Source organism: Daucus carota, chromosome 9 (assembly GCF_001625215.2).
Source record: "Daucus carota subsp. sativus chromosome 9, DH1 v3.0, whole genome shotgun sequence".
In the NCBI taxonomy this organism is placed as follows: Eukaryota; Viridiplantae; Streptophyta; class Magnoliopsida; order Apiales; family Apiaceae; genus Daucus; species Daucus carota.
In genome coordinates, this window is record NC_030389.2 from 44,240,308 (window position 1) to 44,263,412 (window position 23,105).

The window sequence follows — 23,105 nt, forward strand, 5'->3', positions numbered from 1 at the left end:
CTATAAATAATTTGCAGCGTAACCAGACCGCTGTCGACATAATTTCGTGTAAAACACACGTTTTTGACCGGGGGGTTCGGGAGAAACCTAGAATTCTCATCTATTAACTAGACTAGAAGTTTAAAATTAAACCTAAAAACATATTTCTTATCTTTCCGAGGGAGTAAGTTTATGATTTTAACATATTTTAATTGACATTTACTTATTAATAATAATGGATCATCCTACATATATAAAAAATTCACCGATAAAAATAAATTAAATACCAATTTAAATTAAATTACTGTATTATTCTTTATCTTTCCGAGGGAGTAATTTTTAGCGAAACGTAGTTGTTATTAGAAAAAATACCGAACCCGAATCTATTAACACTCCCTTAGTCCCTTTTTATAGTATTATCATTATTCGCAAAATATTCGAATTTGTTTCGTCGACAAAACCCAGCATCCAGCAAGTGCATATGGTTGAAATAATTGCGAAACGTAGCTTTCGAACCGACTGCAAATCGCAATACATCTAGACTGCCAAAAAAAAAAAAAAATTACTCCCTCCGTCTCTAAATACTTTTCCTGTTTGTACTTTTCACGTTTGCCAACACACACTTTTAATTGTTAATATCTTTCATTTCGTAGTAGCATTAAATATAAAAACTTCACTCTATTAAAGTACTCGTGAATATGAATCTAACAAGATCACTCATGACTATATTTAGTTTTATAGATTAGATGTAAATTAGTAATTTGTATCATGTTATGAACAGTACCGACATCTCAAATAAGAAAAGAATAAAGAAACGGAGGGAGTACTAAAAAACAATAAATAAAATTAAATATATAGATGAACAACCACCAACATTCCGACAAAACTGTGTGCATGATTGACGAGATACAAGTACTCTAGGTAGAGCTAAAATTGGTTGTTAAGGCGTCTTCATCACCGGCATTGTTGGCACGGCACGTGATCGTCTCCAACAAACGTACGTTGTGGCTTATAATTTCCGGGGAACGTGTCACGTGATCGTCGACAGTTGAGTTTGTACACTACTTTGTGGGGTGGTCCACACACTGGGTTTGTGTGTGTTGTGGCTCAGAAGTTTACAGCTTTAGTTCTTACTGTTTGATGATACGTATGTGTATGACTATCCGGATATGATGGAATTATTTGAAAATACATGATCCCGATTATCGGTGCAAGTCTGACAATGTCTTCATAAATATTTTGTAAATATATTAAAAAATCATATTTTTGATGATTTTAGATTAATATTTTGATATACGAATTCTAGTTAATGTTTTTGGATTGTGTTTTATAGTTTAAATAATAATATATCTGAATTAAAAGTAGGAGAATGGGAAAAGATGAGAGGTGGAAATATGTTGGAATGAAAGAAAACTTAATTTTTATTGATAAAAATAATTTAACATGCATAATCATATTTTAAAAATAAGACATATGTTGTATGTTGTTAAAACACTAACAAAATATAATTAGCAATTTTTGTTATATCGCATGTTCGACCTGAATATTCACACCATTATTATGATCCGACATCCATAAATTTATATCACATTTTTTAAAAGATAAATTTAAATTAGATGCTTATTCATATTGTTTTACTTTCGTCTCCGACTTCTCCTTCCAAAAATTATCAACATATTTATGATCTTCGTATAAATAGGTCTCCTACTTCTCCTCCGGAAATTATCAAAAATATCTATACAAAAAACCAAGCACACACTATTATATTCAATGAGTTAAAGATTTATATTCAACTACACAATGTTACAGTACCTCCAACAAAACGATAAAAATGATTATGTCGACGAGGCGCCAAAGTGCTCCTGCGAAAGCTCCACACCGCACTATTCTTTTGCCCTCATACTCGTAAAAAACCTTTCGCAACAGTAAAAGTAAAATCCCCCAAACCAAAAAGCGACACCTACAAAAAATAATATTAAACAAATACAAACAATACAAATTACAAGTCGCAGTTACGTGTGGTGTGTTAATATGAGACAATCGGATCAGATCTACTAGCTATAACTACCTAGCTACTACCCTAGTAGGCTCTATTCATTAGCTTACGACTTATCCACGGTGAAAAGTTCGTTTTCATTAGATTTGAAACCTAGGATCCGACAGCACTAAAGTACTGCTTCTCCTCAGACTCCGCTAATTGCATTGTCGATGTAATTAACTTTGGTTAATCACTTAATCTACTGTTGATTTCATGTGATTAACTTTCGATGGATGGTTAGGAGCAATAATATGGAGTAACGTGTGTGAGTTAAATTCGAAATCTATGAGAAAAGTCCCTGAGGTGTTACTTGCAGTATATGGCACGTCAGATGAATTATTGTGGTAACAATAATGCAGGGGAAGTGTCCTGTTTATCTGTACATGCAACATGTTACGCTATTTCGGGTGTAACTATGTCGGTATATATTTAATTAATTAAAAATATTGTAGTGTATGTATAATAAATATTTAATGTATGATATTATTGGTATTTATGATCAAATATTTTTTAGTAGTAACATATATATGCTCTCTCCGTTCTGTGGTTTGTTAAAAAAAATTACAAAGAGTTCTTCACATATTTTAATATTTCTATAAAGTATAGGTTTAATAATTATTTAACTTTTTCTTTTTTTTGAATAAAAATTTAATGTTCAAATTTGTATTTAGAAAAAATTTCAAAATAGGTGATGAAACTATATTCTATGTACGTCTTAAAATACGTGTCAAGTAATGTAAACATGTGTTAATAAAAAAATATTAACGACCTAATGACAAAGAGATATATATTTAAAATTTATATATATGATAAATATATAATTATTCTGATTAATCTTACTACTCTGAGAATTTCGATTTCATTTGAAATTATGTATTTGATCTAATCTGATTGAGAATTTGGATGTGGATTTCATTTGATAAAATTTTAGTATAAATTTGAGAATTTAAAATGAAAACTCAAATCTTATGATTTAAAATCCATCATCTTGAATGAAATGCATGTTTCAAACCGGCTCTTAAATTTAATTGGTAAAAAATATTTCGTCAAAAAAATCGGTAAAAGATACACCAATCATGATTCATGAAGGACGCCCAACTAATTTTAGCATGCCGAACGCTCATAAGATTGATTTACAGCTCCACAAATATATGCGGACAAATTCAAAACTACGAGTCATAATGAGAATCAAAACTAATTATAAACTGCCTAACGAATTATGAAAAAAAAAAATCATCATCCATTCTTCCTAGTTAAATTGAACAGCTTTGGCTCCTTTTTAGTTAACTAATCAACTTTTAATAAAAGTTAGTTGACACACTCGACTAAACAATTCAAAAGGCCTACTAATCAACTGCTGCAATTAACTCCTAATTAAAAACTCCCTAATCATTATCATCAGATAGGTGTACAAGAATGATTAAGCATGCCATAATGGAACAACATTAATACACATTATCAAAATTTAGCCAAAAAAGAATAAAAAGGAATAAAAAGATTAATTAAACAATAAAGCTAGCAAACAAACCCCATCATAGTTGATTTAAGAAGTGTAAAGCAAAGGAGAACAATGATTGCGAAAAACGAAATGGGAACCACCGAATCATCTTTTCTTTTTTACCAACAAGCAAAGGAGTGTTTATCTTTTTGACTCGGACGTTTGTAATTATGTTTTTTCTCCCTCTTTTTTCACTGTCACTGTAAATAATTCTTTTTTAACGGTTTCATGATACAGTAATAGTACCACACGTGACTTCTGAGTCAAGTGACTGCAGCCAACCGAATTGAACACTACCAATTAATGGCTTATATTTCACACGCGTCAATAAATTCCACAACTTCGAATTTAATTTGTTATTGTGACATTTCTGTACACACCCAAGCCAGCTAATTAAGTTGTATTTCCAAGTTTTTTTAAGGAAAAAAAATGAATGATCAAGTTTTTAAGCTCCCCGATTCTTAGTTTTTTTGGTGTGTAGATGACTTATTACACGTAATTTAAATTAAACAAAATATATTTTATGTATTACTTTTGGATTTTGTTATTCTGAATAAAAATTTAACATTTATAATTATATAATGAAATTCAAAAAAATTTAACATGTAAAAACATATTTATTTATCTAGATTATCAAATTATGTGAAAAAACTCAAAATGACACTAAATAAGTAAATAATGGAACAAATAGAATATTATTTTGCGGAGATATTTTCAACGATGATTTAATGAAATAGAGAAAATACGATAACAACCAAAAACCCCTTGGAAAAGTAATAATTTTTCAAAAAGAAACTACTTTCATGCTTTGCCCCTTATAATTCCCACTCATTATGTTTGTTGCTTAAAGATTGCCTCCCCACCTTCTCCTCTCCTTTTCTCCTCTCTTCTGATCCTCCATCTCATATACATGTAATTCCTCCCTCACTCGCACATTTCACTTCAAGCCGCGAGCTCGAAACAGGAGAGTACTAGCTAATGGAGGGGGAGAATAATATGCGGAGACCAAATTTTGTTCCGCTACAATTACTAGAAAAAAGAGACGACGAAGCTTGTTCCAGCTCCGGCTTTGGATTCTCCGGAGCTGAAACTAAGCTGAGTCCTCCCGTTACAACTGAAATATCGAAAAAGCCACCGCCAAAGAGAGCGTCGACGAAGGATAGGCACACGAAAGTGGAAGGCCGAGGCCGACGCATCCGCATGCCTGCCACGTGTGCTGCTAGGGTTTTTCAGCTCACGAAAGAATTAGGGCACAAATCGGATGGGGAGACCATTGAGTGGCTACTACAACAGGCGGAGCCGTCGGTTATTGCGGCCACGGGGACCGGGACAATTCCGGCTAATTTTACTTCGTTGAATATTTCGCTTAGGAGCTCGGGGTCCACGATGTCGGCGCCGTCGTTAAGGTCTAGTTATTTGCATTCGAGTTTAGCGAATTCTTCGAGGATTCGGAGTGATTGGGAGCGGAGCATTGAGGAATCACAGCGTAGGATTTTCGGTTTGGCTTCGGCTTCGGAGAATAATAGCTATTCGGTAGGTCAACCGTTTAATTTTGGTAACAGTTATATGAGTTTGAACTCATTGTTGAATGCTAAGCAAGAATTACGTGACACGTGTTTGGAGAGCGAAGATGGTTTAACCGGGAGAAAAAGACGATCCGACGACGAGGATTTGTCGTTGGAAAATCAAATGGGGCCGGGAAACTACATGTTGCAGTCGAGTTCGGGTTCGATTCCGGCTTCGAGTCAAGGTCACACTCCGTCGGCGACTTTTTATATGGTCACAAACCCTAGTACACAATTGGTCAATGGTGGAGTGGACCCCATGTGGACATTTCAAAATGCAATGAATTCGAATAATAATACTAGTAGTACTAATATGTATAGAGGTGCGAATTCTTCGGTCACAAATAGTGGGCTACATTTTATGAATCTTCATACTCCCATGGCTTTGCTGCCAAGTCAGCAATTGGGTTCCGGTGGTGGTGGCGTGGCGATGCCGGACGGACATTTGGGCATGCTTGCGGCGCTGAATTCGTTTAGGCCGATCTCGGAGTCGTCTCACGAGGCAAGCGGGTCGGATCGGCACGACTAGTACGTTATAATATCCTAAATCAATCTTAATGGTTTGAAGTTTTTTTTCCCTGATCTGGTTCCCGAATTCGATACCGATATATGAATATGGTTAACATATACATGTTGAAATGCTAAGTGTCTAGTTAATTTCTCATTCCTAGACTCAAGTTTTGATTGATTAAGCTGTGTGGTGGTGCATGTGTGAGTGTATATATATTAGTTTGAACAGCATCCATTTTGATACAATTCTGGTGACCTTTCAGCTAGGGTTTTGATTAATATTTATATATGAACTCGTCAGTGTTCAGTTTTCCTGAGTAGTTTATAGTGCTAAAATCATTATTGTACAAGTTGGTGATTATTGATTAATTTTTTCGTAACTCGCCAATCTGATTTAATCCCCTATTATTCGATGAATTATGCTAATAATCTCCGGTCGATTCAATTTATGTGATTAATCCTAATGCTGTGGGTTCATCAGTTTAGCCCAAATTCCCCTTTTTTTTTATGCAAAAACTGGATTGGACTGTACCTTCCTTCTGCTGCTTGCCAGGAGGCGCCAATTCATATAAACATTATAGGAATGCTTTTTCCGAATTTTCAAAAAAATCTGAATTTTTATGGAACTTAAATTTAATCAGACCGGGTTGCATGCATGATTATCGTAGACATGTTTGGTAATTAGAGGATAAACGGTTATCCGTAAATGGATTGTAGTGGTTGTTTTGATCGATGGATTAAATTATATATTATGAATTAAATTTGCTTATAAATAATTTTTAATTACTTTTTTATAATTTTTTGATGAATCACAAGAAGTAATTATATCAGTAACTATATCTTATGATTAAATTTGATATTTGTACATATTTTTTTTTCAAAAAACATGCCCGTTCATTTTAATTTAACTTCTTTTTTTTCACGACACCCGCTCATCTTTGATAGTACTCAAATTCTGGACCTCGGGTAAACGAATCTGGCTCAGAACTAGTGACATGCATAATTGATAATCAGGATTAATCCGTGAAGAACCATGCACACACTAACACTAGTATCTCTAAATGTATCTCTAAATGTATAAACAAGCAAAAGTAGACCAATGTCTCGCACAAACACTAAAGCACAGATAGTTTGACAAAGTAATGAATGCATGTATGCAGTTTAGCACGATGAGAGGAGCCCACATATCATCAGACTCATGCAAGAATTACTCAGAATTATTCCTCCTCTTTGATTACTCTGGAAATTTCAAGGCTCTGAGCCCGGTGTTAAGTACTGACACTTGGTCCGTTCGTTAAGCCAATTAAATAATATCTCGAGGTCCCAAAAATTTAAAAGCCCCTAAATTAAAGTTTATATATTAAAATATCTTTGAAAATTTATAAATACTAATGATTTTAGTGCAATTAGTTCAAAATTCTTTATATGACTTATCTGATTGTACATAATAAAAAAGATACCAAGTAAAATGTCCAAAATTTATACGAATTTAAGATTTAAATGATTAAAAAAAATTATCATAGATTTTGTTTGAGATCCGAGATAATTGGGTATCAATATATCCGATTAATTAGAAATATATAATTGAGATTCTTACAAGTATCTCATGTTTTATATAAATTTTGCTTAAGATTCAAGAAAGTTGATCTTTTTGTTAGTTAGATTTTGAAGGACGTCAAAATATGTCATGCATTACTTTAATGAGTCGAGAAAAAAATGACTTAGAAAAATAGTGTAACATTTTCCTCTATTATAAGATTTTTGAAAATATTTTTTATTTCACTTACGATCAGACATAAATCTCAATCCAATAAATCAATATAGTTATGTGTATGTATATGTGTAATGGATTCTATTAAAGAAAATCCAATATAATGTCAAAACGATTTATCGAGTTCGAAAAATACAACGGTAAGCGTTTCGTGAAAAGGGAATGTGACTTATTTATAAAATAAATATATAAGTAGCGAAACAAATAAAAAACTTGAATCCGATCCTATGAATGACTACGAGACTGAGTTTATTTACCATTGTCCCAATTTTTTCAAATAACTGATTATTTTGTTTGATTTTTAACTCGTTTTAAAACCCGATTGAAAACTTTATATAGTTAAGTGATTTGACAACAAGTTTTTTGAATTTAATGACTACTCGAGTTAGACTTAAGTTGAGTGATCATTTTGCCATTTAACCTTTTGATCATTGAAAGTGCCACTAAATTATATACATGCACATTAAAGAAAAAAAAATTAATTCATTTTCATTCTAATTCCTAGGCTTTTACAATTATCTTTATCCTAAAATAAACAACTCCCAAAAATCGATAGAAATATAGAGGTGTAGAAGTCAAGCATTAAAAATATCCCTATGAAACCTAACTCTTCTCTCTTCTTCTTCTCTTCAAGAATCTGAATGTTACACGATAATATGTAATTTTTTACCAAAATAATAAAATAGAAAAAAAAATTAATATTCAGATTATGTAATTTTTACCGTTGCACGACATTATGTAATTATGTAAAAAATTAAGAAAAAAAAATTAAGGGGAGCCGCCCTCTTGCCTATGAGGATGCGCTCTGAATATTACACATATTATAATTATACTTAATTGTTACTAATTAACTCATCTTCAACTAATATTCTCTAAATTAAGCTTCGATATCACAACTTTCAGCCAAATTGGTTAATCATTTCATAAAAGCATATTAATCACAATATAATATGAAATACTCAATTCCGACACATTAATACCAAACTAAACTAAGGAGACGAGCAATTAAAATTCAAATCACTGCTGATACATACTCTGGTTTTTTAGGTTATTTTTTGGCACACTTTCTACGCATTCTCAGTTCGCGCTAATCACATATTCAAGCTCTATTCAACTTTTTAAACTAAAAACAGTATTATCATACAAGCAATGTCGAAAAAAAAACAAGCGAAATTAAGAAAAAAATCAAACCTGAATAGATTACTCACTGCTGAGAGATGATCGAGTTGAGAAAACGAGGGTTTCGTGACTGTTGAGCTTCTTCGTCTTCGTCATTGAGCGATTTGATTTTTACTTTTAAAGATCTGCTAATTACGGTACATATGTGGGTCGGGTCTAAAATTACTCTTGGATTTTAACTTTGGGCGGGCCAATTTGTGCATTTATCATTGTTATTTTTAGTATTTGCTAAAGAACATAAAACATGAATATACAAAATATAATTATTAATATCTATTTAGTATTTACTTATGAACATAAAACAGAAATCCTATCAATTAGCATATAGTTAATACTAATACCATCTACATTGCATATTAATTAAAAAAAGAAAGCTTTTATAAAAAAAAGCTGTTTTTTTAATCCAAATTTATGTCATCTATTAGGGGTGTTCGTGGTGCGGGCGGTGCGGTTTTTTCCTAAAACCACGAACCAAGCCGCGCATAAAGTTTGAAAAAATTCGTAAACCGCAACCGCACCTCGTAATATAAAAACCGCGTAAACCACACTAAAAAATTGTGGTGCGGTTTGTACGGTTTTTGGGGTTTATACATTTAAAAAATCTATAATTTTGAATGACAATATTAATATAATTTTAAACTATAGGTATTTAAAAAATAATTTTTATAATATATATACATATATATATATATATATATATATATATATATATATATAAAGTTAGAGTCATGATACTCATCAAAAGAAATATAAACTAAAATATAAGTATGATAAGGATGATAATGAAAATATTTCGAACACTAACAGATTATTTTACAGAAAATAGATATAAATATAATATTTAATTTGTCGTCTTAGAATTAACCATAATTTATATTGTAAAATTATTAAAAATTAAGTTGAGTAACTTGAATATACACACACACACATAAAAGATAACATCATAATAAATAATCTCTTTATATAATATAATTATTTGTAATTATATGTGATATATTTTTATATATTAGAAAAATAGAGGTGCGGTTTGAACTGCGCTTGGATAATGTCAAATCGCAACCTCCGCCGGATCGAGCGGTTTGTTAAAATTTCAACTCGCAATCGCACCACGAAAAAAAAAAACCGCATTTTACAGTGTGCTGCATAGGAGTGCGGGCGAGTTGTTGAAAACCCCTGTTATCTATGCTGATGTCGCACAGGTCCAAATAGAATGGATTGTTGATTTTTTTCGAATCGGCCTACTGGGCAATATAGCCCATTCTTGGTGTGACAAACTAACTCTGGGTCCAACAGTACTTACGTTGTTGGACCTCATTTCGTGAAGAGAAATCCACATCAAAACATCGTTCTAATTTATCTGTTTTTAACTTATTTGACATTTTATGATCAAATTTAATCGAATTTTGCATAAGTTACTTATTTTAAATTATATATTTTATATAAATTTTTGAAAAAAATATAAAATGCATATTATCTATATATATGTGTGTATTATATTTTAAGTCACAATTTTAAAAAAAATTATGTTCAGAAAAATTGAAATATATTCTATATTATTAAAACTAAATATTTAAAAATTTGGTCAATGATTTGTATAACATCACATCATATAATCAAATAGTTATTGAAATTTTTTTATATTCATTATATATGTTATGAAAGATCTAATGTTAAAGTTCCAATCATGTAACAACATATTAACATATTTAAACTATAATATTTATCTAAAATATTAATAAATAAGGTTCAAATTCCTACATAACAGATTAAGATTATATTTATATTTATATATTGTTCAATTCCAAAAAAAGTTACAAAATTAATATTTTATTATATTTTATTTTTATTTAACTAAAAATTATAATTTATTATTAATACTAGATTTATTAAAGTTATTAGAATTATATATATTAAAATAATAATTATATAGACTGTCCCTACATAACCTGGGTTATAAATTGGTATGAATTACCACGGTTTGATCAATTTGTTTATAAAAATTTAAGCAAGTCAAAAGTATTTAAGCAAGTCAAAAGTTATGGCCTATGGGTGAAGAAAGTTTTACTCCCTCCGTCCCATTTTAGTTGTCATATTTTAAATTTTTTTTTCTGAATAATAATATATAACCAAAATTTTTATTCAAAAAATAATATTTTTAACTATCCGGTCAAAGCACTTAAAAATGTGTGCCAAAAGTCAAAGCGTCATATAAAAAAACCAGAGAGTATAAGATATTTGAAAATATTTTTATTTCATTTACGATCAAGATAAATCTCAGTCCAATAAAATGTGTAATGGATCCTATTAGAGTAAGACCAACAAAATGTCAAAGATGGTGATATTAATTAATTATAATTCGGCACCAAATACAAAAAAAGAAAAAAACAATTTCAAAGGAGTTGCAAACAGGTGCCAAATTTGCATCCAATGATACATGCATGCATCTTTATCAACTTAACATTTGATTACCCACTGTCAGGGGCGGGATCAGAGGGCGGTGAAGGGGGCTGGAGCCCCGGCTAGAAAAAGAATTAGTAGATTTTTTTTTTGTCTAAAAATAATATAAAAAAATTTTGAGTCCTGGATAAGTTTTAAAAATCTTTGTATTAACTAATATTTTTCCTTTAATCGAATGTTGTTAAATATTTGAGTCCTGAATATTTTTTGAGCCCCGATTGATTTGATCTGCTAATTCCGCCACTGCGCACTGTATAAAGTCTTTAGGATAAATGACTGGTATTCTACTTCCCTGTCCTCCACAGCTTCTGTATTTACAAAGTTGGCCATCGGTAATTTAATAATTATGAAATATGTACAACTTGCACATGTCTGAATGATGGAAAAACTTGCCACCTGTCCATTATTCACACCGAACCTGCCACCTGGCGACTTTCATCTCTCAACAACCCAACCATAATACAAGGAAACGGGTATGATGTCACTAACCGCGATCCAAATCGTTCGTATTGACACGAGAGCAAAGAACAGAAAACATTCGGAATCGTGACATCGGAAATGATGACCAGCAAAAATACAATTCATTCTTGTTCCGAACATAATAGATTCATGTTTATGCATATGATAAATAGTTTATTTTATCAATAAATGTGTACTTTTATTTATTATTCAATATTTTTTTCTTTAAAAAATTATAAATGTAAAAATTATTAACTAAAATTTTATATTATAATGAAATTTATATACTCTATCTGTCCCCCTTATGTAGTGGACGATAGTTTGGCATGCATTCTAATGCTCCTAGAAAATGTAGTTCTGTAATCTTTTTTTTCTTTTGAATAAAAATTTGATATTTGAATTTTTATACACAAAAAAATAATCTCAAAAATAAGTTACGAAACTATGTATTATAAGAGTTTTAAAATGCGTGTCGAGTGGAGAAAAAAAACTGTAAAAAATGAGAGAGAGCATATGATTATAAAATTCTTTTTAAAAGGATTAAGTGAATAATACTTGATTGAAACTATGTATATAATACTTGATTGATGACTTCAGTGAATTTTCGAGAGATTTGGTATTCACACGAAAAATATAATTAATAAATTTTTATTCATCAAACACAACAAAAATATTATCTTTGTATCTTGTATGACTCCTTGATTATATATTCATGTATAAATTAATAATTTTAATAACGTTATAATAAAATTAATTTTATTAATAATATAATATCATATTTACTACATACAGATTTTTTATCATCAATTTTAAGTAGTTGTAATGATCTAAAATATACTCCCAATGTCCCTCTCATTTTCTTACAGTTTTTTCACCCTGCTTGACACGCATTTTAAGGATAGTTCTATAATTAATTTTTAAAATTTTTTTATAAAAATATAAATATCAAATTTTTATTTAAAAGACTCGTAAACGTTAGGTTTTAAAAGGAGTGCGAGAGAGAGAGAGACAGAGAGAGAGCGAGAGAAAAGTGCGAGAGAGAGGCAGAGGAGAGAGCGAGAGAAAGAGGCGCGAGTCGAGAATGGTGAAATCGCTGATGAAAGAATGCTTTCGCAAAGCCAAAGTCGTTGCTCGGCGGGAAAAGGACGATATGAAGGAGGTTAGGGTTTTACTTTCTTGTTTTCAATATATAATTCATTTTGTAATTGAACGTTTTTGGGCATTATAATTCTTTTCCGATGATTTTCGGTATACATCGAGTACTTGTTAATTTGTCTATCTTTTTTATTGTCGTGCTTAATGTAGTAGGGTCTGAAAACTTGGTAAAACTCAGCTCATGAAATGATGTTAGTATTTAAGTAATTAAGCTGACTTTTTTTTTTGAAACTATGTAATTAAGCTGACTTGAAACATATATTAGATTGAGAGTCAATTTAATATGAGGGTGATCATTATTACGAGATACCAAAGAATATAGATTGTAGAGATCAGATTCTGCAAGTAAGGTGATAACTTCAGTTGTATTGTATGGTGAAATCACTTGTTAAAAGATTTAAACTTGCAGATCTTAATTTAAGAAGAAATTCTCTGAGACTTGGGGACAGAATCTTTAAAAGGAGGGGGAAATATACAAATTCATACCCTTATGCTCTTACTTGTATTAGTTTCTTGTAGTGTGCGCTACAAAATGAAATACCAGTTGTCTCTGATATTTTTATTCATAAGGAAAATGTCAAGTGTGATTCTGGTAGTCAAGATAAGGTTATTGAAATAATCTAATTAGTTTTAAAATTTAATTTTTGGATTAAAGTGTATCGGTAATAGAATTGGAGATATATTACATTGGTGTGTCCAAACTCTTCCAGAGGGCAAAAAGAAAAGAGAGAGACTAGGGAAAGAAACCACAAACATGCCGGAGAGAAGGGTGATTCGGTGAACCTAGAGAAACAAAAGGGTCTCATATTTTTATTCTTTCCTCACATTTCATGACCAGTCGACTACTATGAGATTAAGGTTAGTTCTGTTCAAGTTGAAATCATCTGATTATTCATTTTAAGATCCTCTTAGATATCTAGAAAACGGGTTCGTTTCATGGGAAGTTGTTAGTAGAGTTGGAAGAGGCTGTTGGTAGCACAAGAGCTCTTTTTAAGCTTTAAATTATTTACCATGAGAAGATTTGGACATTATAAGTACAGGGCATTGATAGCCAACGGGGAAATTTCAAAAATGAGGGGATTTACTTAAACAGTGCTAGGTTTTTGAGTTTACTGTCTTCTATCTTTATATACCGGTGAAACTATTTTCATCAAATTATAGTAGTCTATTACAGTTTCTATTGATTTTGTGATGCCCAATACATTATTTGAATTATATAAGTTTCTTTGGAATGAATAGGAGTTCTTAACATCATACTCTTCCCAAAATTTCTAAGAATATGGTCTGTTATGTTTGTGTATGGTTTTTCATAGTTGGAACAAATCATGACCCATGTTCCGTCGTCCTTGGTGAAACAATTAAGTTTTTTAGTTTCCTTTGAAGATATTGTCATTTGTTCTGGTATCAACACCTAAACTTGGTTTAACCTGGAAGTTCCTTGGTGTTTGAAATGGATGAATATTGTTTAGTTTGTAATCAAATTGTGTGATGAACTTGTTTATTCCATGGATAGTATTTAGTTTGTAATCAAATTGTGTTAGGAACTTGTTTGGTTACATGGAGTTATGCTGTAGCTATATTTTTGTAGTCACTTGTTAGTTGCTACATCCCATGTTTTGTCTCTTATCCAATTAAACTTATTGACAGACAATTCTCGAATTTGTTTAATTATCTCTAATAGTCAAATAATATTTTTATGGTGGTCTAAGTTACTAACTTCGATCTTCAGATCAAAGCTATCATTCCGCATCCACATTTTCCACCCTATGCCGTGGAAAGTCCCAAAGCAATTTATCGGGTTCGAAAATGCTTTGGTAGGGGCTTCGTGAAGAATATATGTGGCTCACAGCAAGAGGTGAACTTCAAGATTTTTAACTTGTTTTAAAATACTTTGTGCGATTATCAATATTTTTTGGGGTTAATTTTTCAGGCACCGCTGTGGATTTGGTCGGCAAGGATTGTTGGGGTGCTTACCCTCGGGGGGTTATCAATATCGGCTCTTAATTGGGTGTTCACAGGAAAGTCAAGTATTCGAGATTTGTTTAATTATGAGAAGGAGTTGCAGAGGATTTCCAAGCTGAAGAAGAAAGTTGCTCGGGTGGAGGAGCAAAATAAGCTCTTCGTGGAGCTGATTGAAACAGAGGAGGCAGCAATAACGAAATTGAAGGTTAAAAAAGGCTGGTTTAAATAATTCACTGGTAAGCTTTTAATATGAACAAACCTTGTATTTTGGTTCTTTTTCTGTCATCATTCTCACATTTGACATAATTGTCTTGAAGTAAACACAAACTTAGTACTAGTGCCTGTATGCTTATAAAAGCAATGTCTTTTCTACAATTCACTTTTACACTTATCATTCTGTTGCAAATGATAAGTACTGATTTTTTTCAGTATTTCTTACAGGCAACAACTTCAACATAACATATTAACAGAATGTCAAGGCAAACAACAAGGAACTGAAGCTATGGTGCATCATACAGCAACCATTTATGTTGTTTTATCATTTCTCTTTAATCTCTCTTCAAAATTAATTGTGCTAGTCAGGAAAAAAGTACCAAGTACTAATTCGGTTTTCGGTTCGGTCCGATCGACCGAATGCCTAGTCCTAAGTATATACCCATGACCCGTTAATTACTTGGATTATGCCACTTGAAACTGAAAACCCTCTATAAAGAAGCTGGTACAACATACCACTTGTTTGAAATCATTTGAATCCGTATTTTAATGGTTGAAATTTCTGAATCCTAGTTTCAAAATCGTTGTGATTTCCTTCAAACGAACAATCATCCAATCAAAAGTGATATCTTTTCTCTCTCGAAAATACTAAATGAACTCTGGAGAATTCAACATGAAAAGCAATTCAGTCATAAAATAAAATCATGTCCAATTGTTTCCAACCTGTAATTAAATTGTCATAACAATGGTTATCCGCAAGAATAACCCAACTTCGCTTTACAATACCGATTAATTTCATTCCAAACTAGAATTTGTTTAGAAACAATTGTAGGATCTCACTCTATCGATTCAAGTTCAATTCAGACCCAGTAACAATAAGAATTCACAATTCTGTAAAATAAATTATTAATTCACAGAAATAGAAAACCAAATTCACAAAAGCTCTAATTGGAGATAACTGTGCCTCCACTTTCCAAAGAGAATTGCAGACTAATCTAATTTGAGACATTACTTCACATCACATAGATCAATTATAGATCTATATTATATGCATATTAACTTTTCAAGAGTAACTCCATTGACAAGACATGACAGGCTCGAAAATTCATACAAGATCTAATAATACAAAAAAAAATTAACCTATAGGTATAGATCAGATTCATAGATTACCTGGAGATTTTTTAATTTAGATATTGCTTGTTCATCCGCCTCCTCTTTTCATTTTTCTCTCTCTTCCCCTGCGGCGGTGCTCTTTCCTCATATTACTAGCCCCTATTCTTAGGTCAGGCTCATTTGTTAACCCCATAGTTTGAGCGAGATATATGTTGAGTTTTTTAAGCATCTCCAAGTAAAAGACCAAAAATTATATTAATAATTCGAAATTAGTATTTGTAAGATAAAATAAATTTGTGACAGTCTATAAATATTATATTAATCATTCAAAATTAATATTTATAGAATAAAATAAAATTTATATTACAACATCTCGATACAATACCAATATTAATATATAAAATTAAAAATTGGACTATAATTCATGAGCGAAAAAAATGAAAATAAATTTCTCCATATAATTAACGCTTTAAAGCAGGACGAATTTTAATTTTAGTTGTGTTTATTTTTGAAAAAAACATGTTTTCATTAACATTGTCATTAATTTCCAAACATTACTTCTAAGACATATACACCATTCCCTACATGTAAAAAGTACGGATCTTTAACAGAACTGATTGATGGCATCTAGTCATATACATTGATTGACCAATAAAACAGACAGTAAGTTTGCAAGAACATAAATGCGTAACAATCAAAAAGATATTGAGATGCAAACTCTAATTTTTTTGAATTGGTTGTCCACAAAAACATCCGTTTCTATTCTAATCGCCACCTACACGCCCTCGCCAGGGGCGGAAGGAGCATGGTGGCTGGGGGGTCCGCTGTCCCCGCTTAACTCAAATATAATTATTTTTTATAGTTCTAATCTTGTGGATTAATGTTGTTTGCTGCCCCTGCTTTAAAAAATTAAACTGATCCAGACCCTCTACTTCAGTGAAAAATGAATAATACACTGAAATATAAAGAAGTCAATTAATTAGTAGTATAAATTTTCATGTAATGAAAGTTAGACCACTATAATATTATGTTTTCTCCGTCCCACCACATAGTTTACGTTCACTATTTGCACGTATTTTGAGCTTCCTATAAAATATAGTTTCATAACGGTATTCTAATTTATTTATTTTTTTTAATAAAATTTTAAACATCAAACTTTTATTTAGAATTTTTTTTTAAAAATAAAATGTTATAGAACTAATATTATAAGAGACTTGGTTTCAAAAAAAACATTATAAGAGACTTAAAATGTGTTCCTAAAAATAACGTAAATAACGTGTCGGTATAAAGGAAGTATTTACATGACGCCCCTCCTTACATGAATTTCTAGTTCCGCCACTGACCCTCGCTCCTCTTTTATATAAGTATATCGATGATTGATGATTTTGTTGAACCCGTAAGGATTAATACTGCAATGCTGATATTGTAACCATTAGTTATATTTAAAACATTTTTTTATTTAGATATAAAATTAAATTAAATTTGCTAATTTTGTTTTAGATTAGAGAAAACAAAATAACATATTTAATGAAAAGAAATTCAATGATAATATTATAACATTTTAATATTTATTTCAATATTTTAAAGTAAATATTATAAAATAAAAATAAATAATTGTTATAATTGCTTTCAAAAAAAATAATTGTTATAATTAAAACACATGTTATTATATTAGAATTTTATAATTTATTTAACAATAATATTATAAATTTATAGATTGAGAATATCAATACTAGATTTAAACATATAATAATTATGAACATATTTGTATAATTACTATAACATAAAAATAAATAATTGTTATAATTGAAACACATCTTTAAATTAGTAGAATTTTATATATTTAGTTAACAATAAAAGAACATTTTTACACTTAATAATATTACAAAATATTATAATTTTATAAATCTAAAATATAAATAGTACATTTATACATATATTAATTATGACTATCAATACACATTACACATCAAGATGTAATAATATCAGTATTGTTGCAACTTGCAGCTTCTGCTCTTACAGTTTCTGTATGAGATTAGACACGTAGTTTTGCTATAAGAACAATTGTATGTACATGTTCCCCAGAGTTAATCATGCATAATAGTCAGGTACAGAGTTGATCATGCATAAGAGATTAAGAGGCACAGATTGATCATGCATATTTTCCTGCATTTTTTAACTAAGACTTATCAGAATAATGCTCCCACTTCTCTTACAGGTATTTGTACCTAAAGAAACTAATTATTTTGATTTTACAGGGTGCAGATGCTGAAGGTGTTACAAACAGCAAGCCAGAGACTAGAGAGGTGATTGGAAAGTTTGAGATTCAGCCATCTGATATGGTAGCTGAGGTTTTCAAGGATGTGAAAAGCAAAGGTATCTGGTATGTGAAACCTTAAACCTTCCCTTAACATTCCACAATTCATATAACAAGAACACAACAAAGTTCAAGAAGACACATCTTTAACCTACAGAGAGCTAAAAAAACATGTGCAGCACCATCAATGCACATACATTTTCCCAACATATCAATCAAAGCATTCCCAAGAAAAAAATCACCGTGTAACATCTTCACCTATCTCTTTAGCTTTGGTATAAGAGATAGCTTCACCATTCAAAGTAGCACAAGCCTTGACAACAGACGAAGAGCCAATTTATCAGGCTGAATATCTCTAGCCCTAAAATTTAAATTTTCCTTGGGGTGACTTTTGGTATAAGCATTGATCAGGACATACATGAATTATTATCTGGTTGGGAATTTTCTCAAACAGGTTGCGAGCATCTAGCAAGTCATTACCAGCTTAACCCAAAAAGAAAAAGAAAGAAGAAGAAAAAAGAATCCATGCTGCAGTCATTACCAGCTTAACCCAAAAAGACCTATTTGACCAAACAGACAAAACTAAAATTGAATAAGAATTCCCACCCAGAGGAATTAAATGAGTTGCTAAAGTTTGTCAAAAAAAAATATAATTAGTTGCTAAAGTTGTATTGTAACTGGATAGAAGCTAGCTATACACATACTGCAACGGAATAAACAAGCTCATTACACAATTTGATTACAAACTAAATAATATCCATGGAATAAACAAGTTCATTACACAATTTGATTACAAACTAAACAATATCCATCCATCTCAAACACATGAACAAATTATTAGAAAGTTTGATATTGCACAACAAATTCCCAAAAGCAGTCCGAGACCTTTCTCATTTCTGCAACATAGTTAAGAAGCAACAGTTACAACCTTTTTATTATAGAAAGCAACAAAGTCAACAAGCATTTATTACATCAGTCATAATCATGAACTATCAGATATAATTAAACAAAGTTGATAACTGTTCCCGTGTTTTTATAGAATTATACAGGTTTAGAATTGTCTGTCAATAAGTTTAAACTGGATAAGAGACAAAACATGGGGTGTAACGAGTGACTACAAAAATATAGCTCCAGCATAACTCCATGTCACCAAACAAATGCAAAGAAGATTTAGCAAGGCTGGATCATCCTATATATAGTTGGAAAGATTATGGTGATTGCAACCAGATGTCCACAGTAGCAGAAGCAAATTACAGGTTTTGATAGAGTTAAGAGTTTAAACTGTGTTATGCTCCTGATTTAACTAAGCTTTCGACTATCAAGCTAAAGTCCGTTGGCTGGTATTGGAGTGCTGTCACTCTGGTTTTTGATCCGGGATATTCGAGTATATGATGTTTTCGTCTACTGTTCTCTCATCTTTCTTTCGGCAAGTGCTAAAATTATTATTATAAACTGGACATGTATTTGAATGGAAAAGTGTTTTGCTAATCTGATATGTTTAGCTACAAACAAATACAAAGATATATAAACTAGCCTGAACCATAAGAGAGAGGTATTGGAGTTAACCAAGAATTTTGCGAAATTTAGTAGCATCTGTTCTGGAAGCGCCATCATTGAGGGTTAAATTTTCTTTTGGAGGGGGGTCGATACAGCATTAGCATCAAGCATATGTGTTTTAGAGCGGATGTCAGTGATGTATTTTTGCTGGGATAAGAAAAGGCTTTGCGAGGTATAGTGCACTTCCATACCTAAAAAACAATGAAGGAGGCCAAGGTCTTTGAGAGAAAAATGGGAGGAGAGGGACTGGATAAACTGTGATGTAGTGGGTGGATGATTGTCGGTGATGATAATATCATCAACATATACTAAAAGATAAATGATCGTGGATCCATGATGATGGATAAATAAAGAGCTCTCACATATGGAATTATGAAATTTATGTTGTACAAGAAAGGAATGAAGTGCTTTGTACCATTCTCGTGGTGCTTGACGCATACCGTAGATAGCTTTACGAAGCAAGCAAACATAATGAGGGTATTTGGCATCACGGAAGTCGGGAGGTTGCTGCATGAACACCTTTTTGGTTAAATTGCCTTGAAGGAAGGCGTTATTGACATCGAGTTGTCGTAATTCCCAACCGAAGTTTACAGCAAGACTAAGTATGATTCGAATGGTTGTGGGTTTAACAACCAGGCTGTATGTTTCAGAGAAGTCAATGCCAGGACGTTGGTAAAAGCCCTTTGCAACAAGGCGCACTTTGTAGCGAGAAATTGTGCCATCTGGATTGTGTTTTGTTTTAAAAATCCATCTACATCCAATGACATTTTGACAGGAGCTTGGTGGGACAAGGGTCCAGGTGTTATTATTTTAAAGAGCATTGTATTCAGTATTGAGAGCGTCACGCCAATGAGGTATTTGAAGTGCTTGTGTAACTGTTCGGGGCTCAGTGGATGATGGGGATTGACTGGTGAAATGAAGATCAAGTATTTGGCGAGGTTTTAAATTCCCAGTTTTAGAACGAGTGATGATAGCACGTGAGGGAGATGGTTGAGGGGGCAAGGGGATAGAGGAAGAGATTGGAGGGTGGAGAGACGGAGAAGTGGATTCGAAGACTGAGATACAGGTGGTTGGGATGGTTTGGGAGGTTCTGGATGTTGTGTTTGAAGGACTGGTAAATTGGGTGGGGAGCTGGGTGTCAAAGGTGGTTGCTGAGAATCAGCCGGGAGAGATGGAGGTAGTGAATGAGAGCTGGGAGGGGTGGGGTTCGGCAGATGCACTGGGTTCCAGAGACTGAAGGATGTTTGAGTTGAGTTGGAGCCTAGTGTGTTTATGTTACGGAAGGGAAATATAGTTTCATATAACAAAACATGGCGAGTCACATATACTTTCGAAGATGTGTGATCAAGACATAGGTAAGCATTGTGTGGATTTGAGTAGCCAAGAAAAATACAACCTTTGGAGCGTGGGTGTAGCTTATAGGCTGCATAAGGACGAAGATAAGGATAGCACAGGCAACCAAATGGCCGCAATTTGTAATAATTTGGGATTTCACTAAATAACTTTTGATATGGGGAGAGAAACTGAAGATAAGGTGTTTGCATTCGGTTAATAAGGTAGACTACTGTTTGAAAGGAGGCTGTCCAGTACGTAATAGGTAATGAAGAATGATGAAGGAGGGTCAGGCTGGTTTCGACAATGTGTCGATGTTTTCTCTCAGCTGTGCCGATGTGTTGTGGTGTGTAAGGTGGAGATTGTAGATGCTTTCGCCTCCACCATCTTTCATGGTCTAGTAGCTTATCATGAAGTTCTTCGAATGTCATGGCTGTCTCTCTTGAGCGTTAATATCTTTGTAATCAGCACTTGAACCATTTAAAGTGTGCGCAACGATCCTGCGTCGCTGAGAGGGTGACCTATTAAGGCCAGGTCATCAATAAGTGTTTTGATCGTTTGCATATAGTCAGCAATAGCTTGTCCATCTTGTGAAGTTTTATCAGTGTGGACAGAAGAGTTAACATTCTGCTGTTGGAGCGATTGGCAAATGTAGTTTCCAGTTTTTTCCAAGCATCTGAAGAGGTGGAGCAGGAAGAGATGAGTGGGGCGATAGTGCCAGCTAAGGAGGCTTGAATGGCTTGTAATATGAGACAGTCCTGTCGCAACCAGAATTTGCGCGCAAGGGAAGCTTCATAATTTTCCTTGCTCTCAGGTGGACATGAAAGAGATCCATCAACGTAACCCAGCAAATTGTATCCAAAAAAAGATTGGTGAACTGGGAACGCCAGGATGCGTAGTTTCCACCACGTGAAAGTTTGAATGGTATCTGTGTGGCCGTGTTGATTGAGATGAGATTAGTGTTGTGAGTAGAGTTGTTGTTTGTGGAAGGAATGACTATAGCAGGATCGGCAGAGGAAGATTCAGAAGATGGTGGTGGTGTTGGTGCCATGGGATAAGAAAAGAGAGAAAGTACAGCACAGAAAAGCTCTTATGGCTTATGTGCTCTGATACCATATAAACTGTACATGTATTTGAATGGAAAAGTGTTCTATTAATCTGATAAGTTTAACTACAAACAAATACAAAGATATATAAACTAGCCTGAACTATAACTTAGTTCCTATATTTAAGGAACTACTACTGCAACTTATATACGGGCAAAACAAACTGAACTATGTAGATAAGTAGTTGTAAACTAAGTAGATAATGGTTTGTTATTATTCAGAAGAATAGGGGACCGTTTGGGTTAGCTTAAAAGAAGTGACTTCTTGCTTATAGTAAAGAAGTGGAGTAGAAGTGAAAAGTAAATAAGTTAATAAAGTGTTTGGAAAAAAAAATAGAAGCTGTGAGAGAGAAGCTAGCATTTTCAGCTTCTTAAAAGTGCTTCTACTTCCTTACACAAACGGGTCAAAAGAAGCAGAAGCCAGAAGCAGCTTCTGCTTCCATGAACCAAACAGGCCCTAGGTCTAATAATTATCAATCCCTAAATATAGCTCTAAGCGTAACACAGAATTGAACATTATATATACACAGTCTGATGGTAAAAAAGAAAAAGAAAGCACATTATAATAGATACACAATACACAATTTGATGCTCAAAAATCAAGGAAATTAGGGTTTAAGATAGATACCTAGTGGATGTTGGTCTTCGAAGGCCGGGGAAGGCCACTCATATACCACGAAGCAGCAGCACATGTTGTATACATACCCATCACCATCTTCCTTCTATGCGTCCTCGCACTCAGCCTCCATTGCTTCACATTATAAATATCAATTAGATAGAGATTGGGAGATAGGGAGAGAGAGAGGGAGGGGGAGGGGGAGGGCGGGGGGGAGGGAGCGAGCAATATTTTATACCACATCTACCCATACTTTCTAGCCATGTTTCATCTATATTA

General features: G+C 32.6%; 2 protein-coding genes and 1 long non-coding RNA gene across 3 annotated transcripts; 2 read left to right on the forward strand and 1 right to left on the reverse strand.

The window, feature by feature from the left end:
• Positions 1-1,717: 1,717 nt before the first annotated feature.
• LOC135149321 (uncharacterized) lies at positions 1,718-16,126 on the reverse strand. The gene is made up of 2 exons (XR_010287723.1): positions 15,957-16,126; positions 1,718-1,939 (listed from the first exon to the last, which is right to left on the reverse strand). It is a non-coding gene; the product is annotated as an uncharacterized LOC135149321 (long non-coding RNA).
• LOC108200847 (transcription factor TCP15) lies at positions 4,336-5,910 on the forward strand. The gene has a single exon (XM_017369109.2). The coding sequence runs from the start codon at positions 4,494-4,496 to the stop codon at positions 5,607-5,609; it is 1,116 nt and encodes a 371-aa protein (XP_017224598.1). The 5' UTR covers positions 4,336-4,493; the 3' UTR covers positions 5,610-5,910.
• Positions 12,473-15,146, forward strand: LOC135149320 (uncharacterized). Its single transcript, XM_064084803.1, has 4 exons — positions 12,473-12,615; positions 14,341-14,466; positions 14,542-14,809; positions 15,015-15,146. Exons 1-3 carry the CDS (start codon positions 12,538-12,540, stop codon positions 14,800-14,802), a joined length of 465 nt encoding a protein of 154 aa, XP_063940873.1. The 5' UTR covers positions 12,473-12,537; the 3' UTR covers positions 14,803-14,809; positions 15,015-15,146.
• Positions 16,127-23,105: the final 6,979 nt, after the last annotated feature.

Bases quoted from the DNA above. Each gene is read 5' to 3' on its own strand.
- LOC108200847 (XM_017369109.2), top strand. From the start codon at position 4,494: ATGGAGGGGGAGAATAATATGCGGAGACCAAATTTTGTTCCGCTACAA.
- LOC135149320 (XM_064084803.1), top strand. From the start codon at position 12,538: ATGGTGAAATCGCTGATGAAAGAATGCTTTCGCAAAGCCAAAGTCGTT. The intron at 12,616-14,340 runs GTTAGGGTTTTA...TTCGATCTTCAG, and splicing joins AAAAGGACGATATGAAGGAG to ATCAAAGCTATCATTCCGCA. The intron at 14,467-14,541 runs GTGAACTTCAAG...TTAATTTTTCAG, and splicing joins TATGTGGCTCACAGCAAGAG to GCACCGCTGTGGATTTGGTC.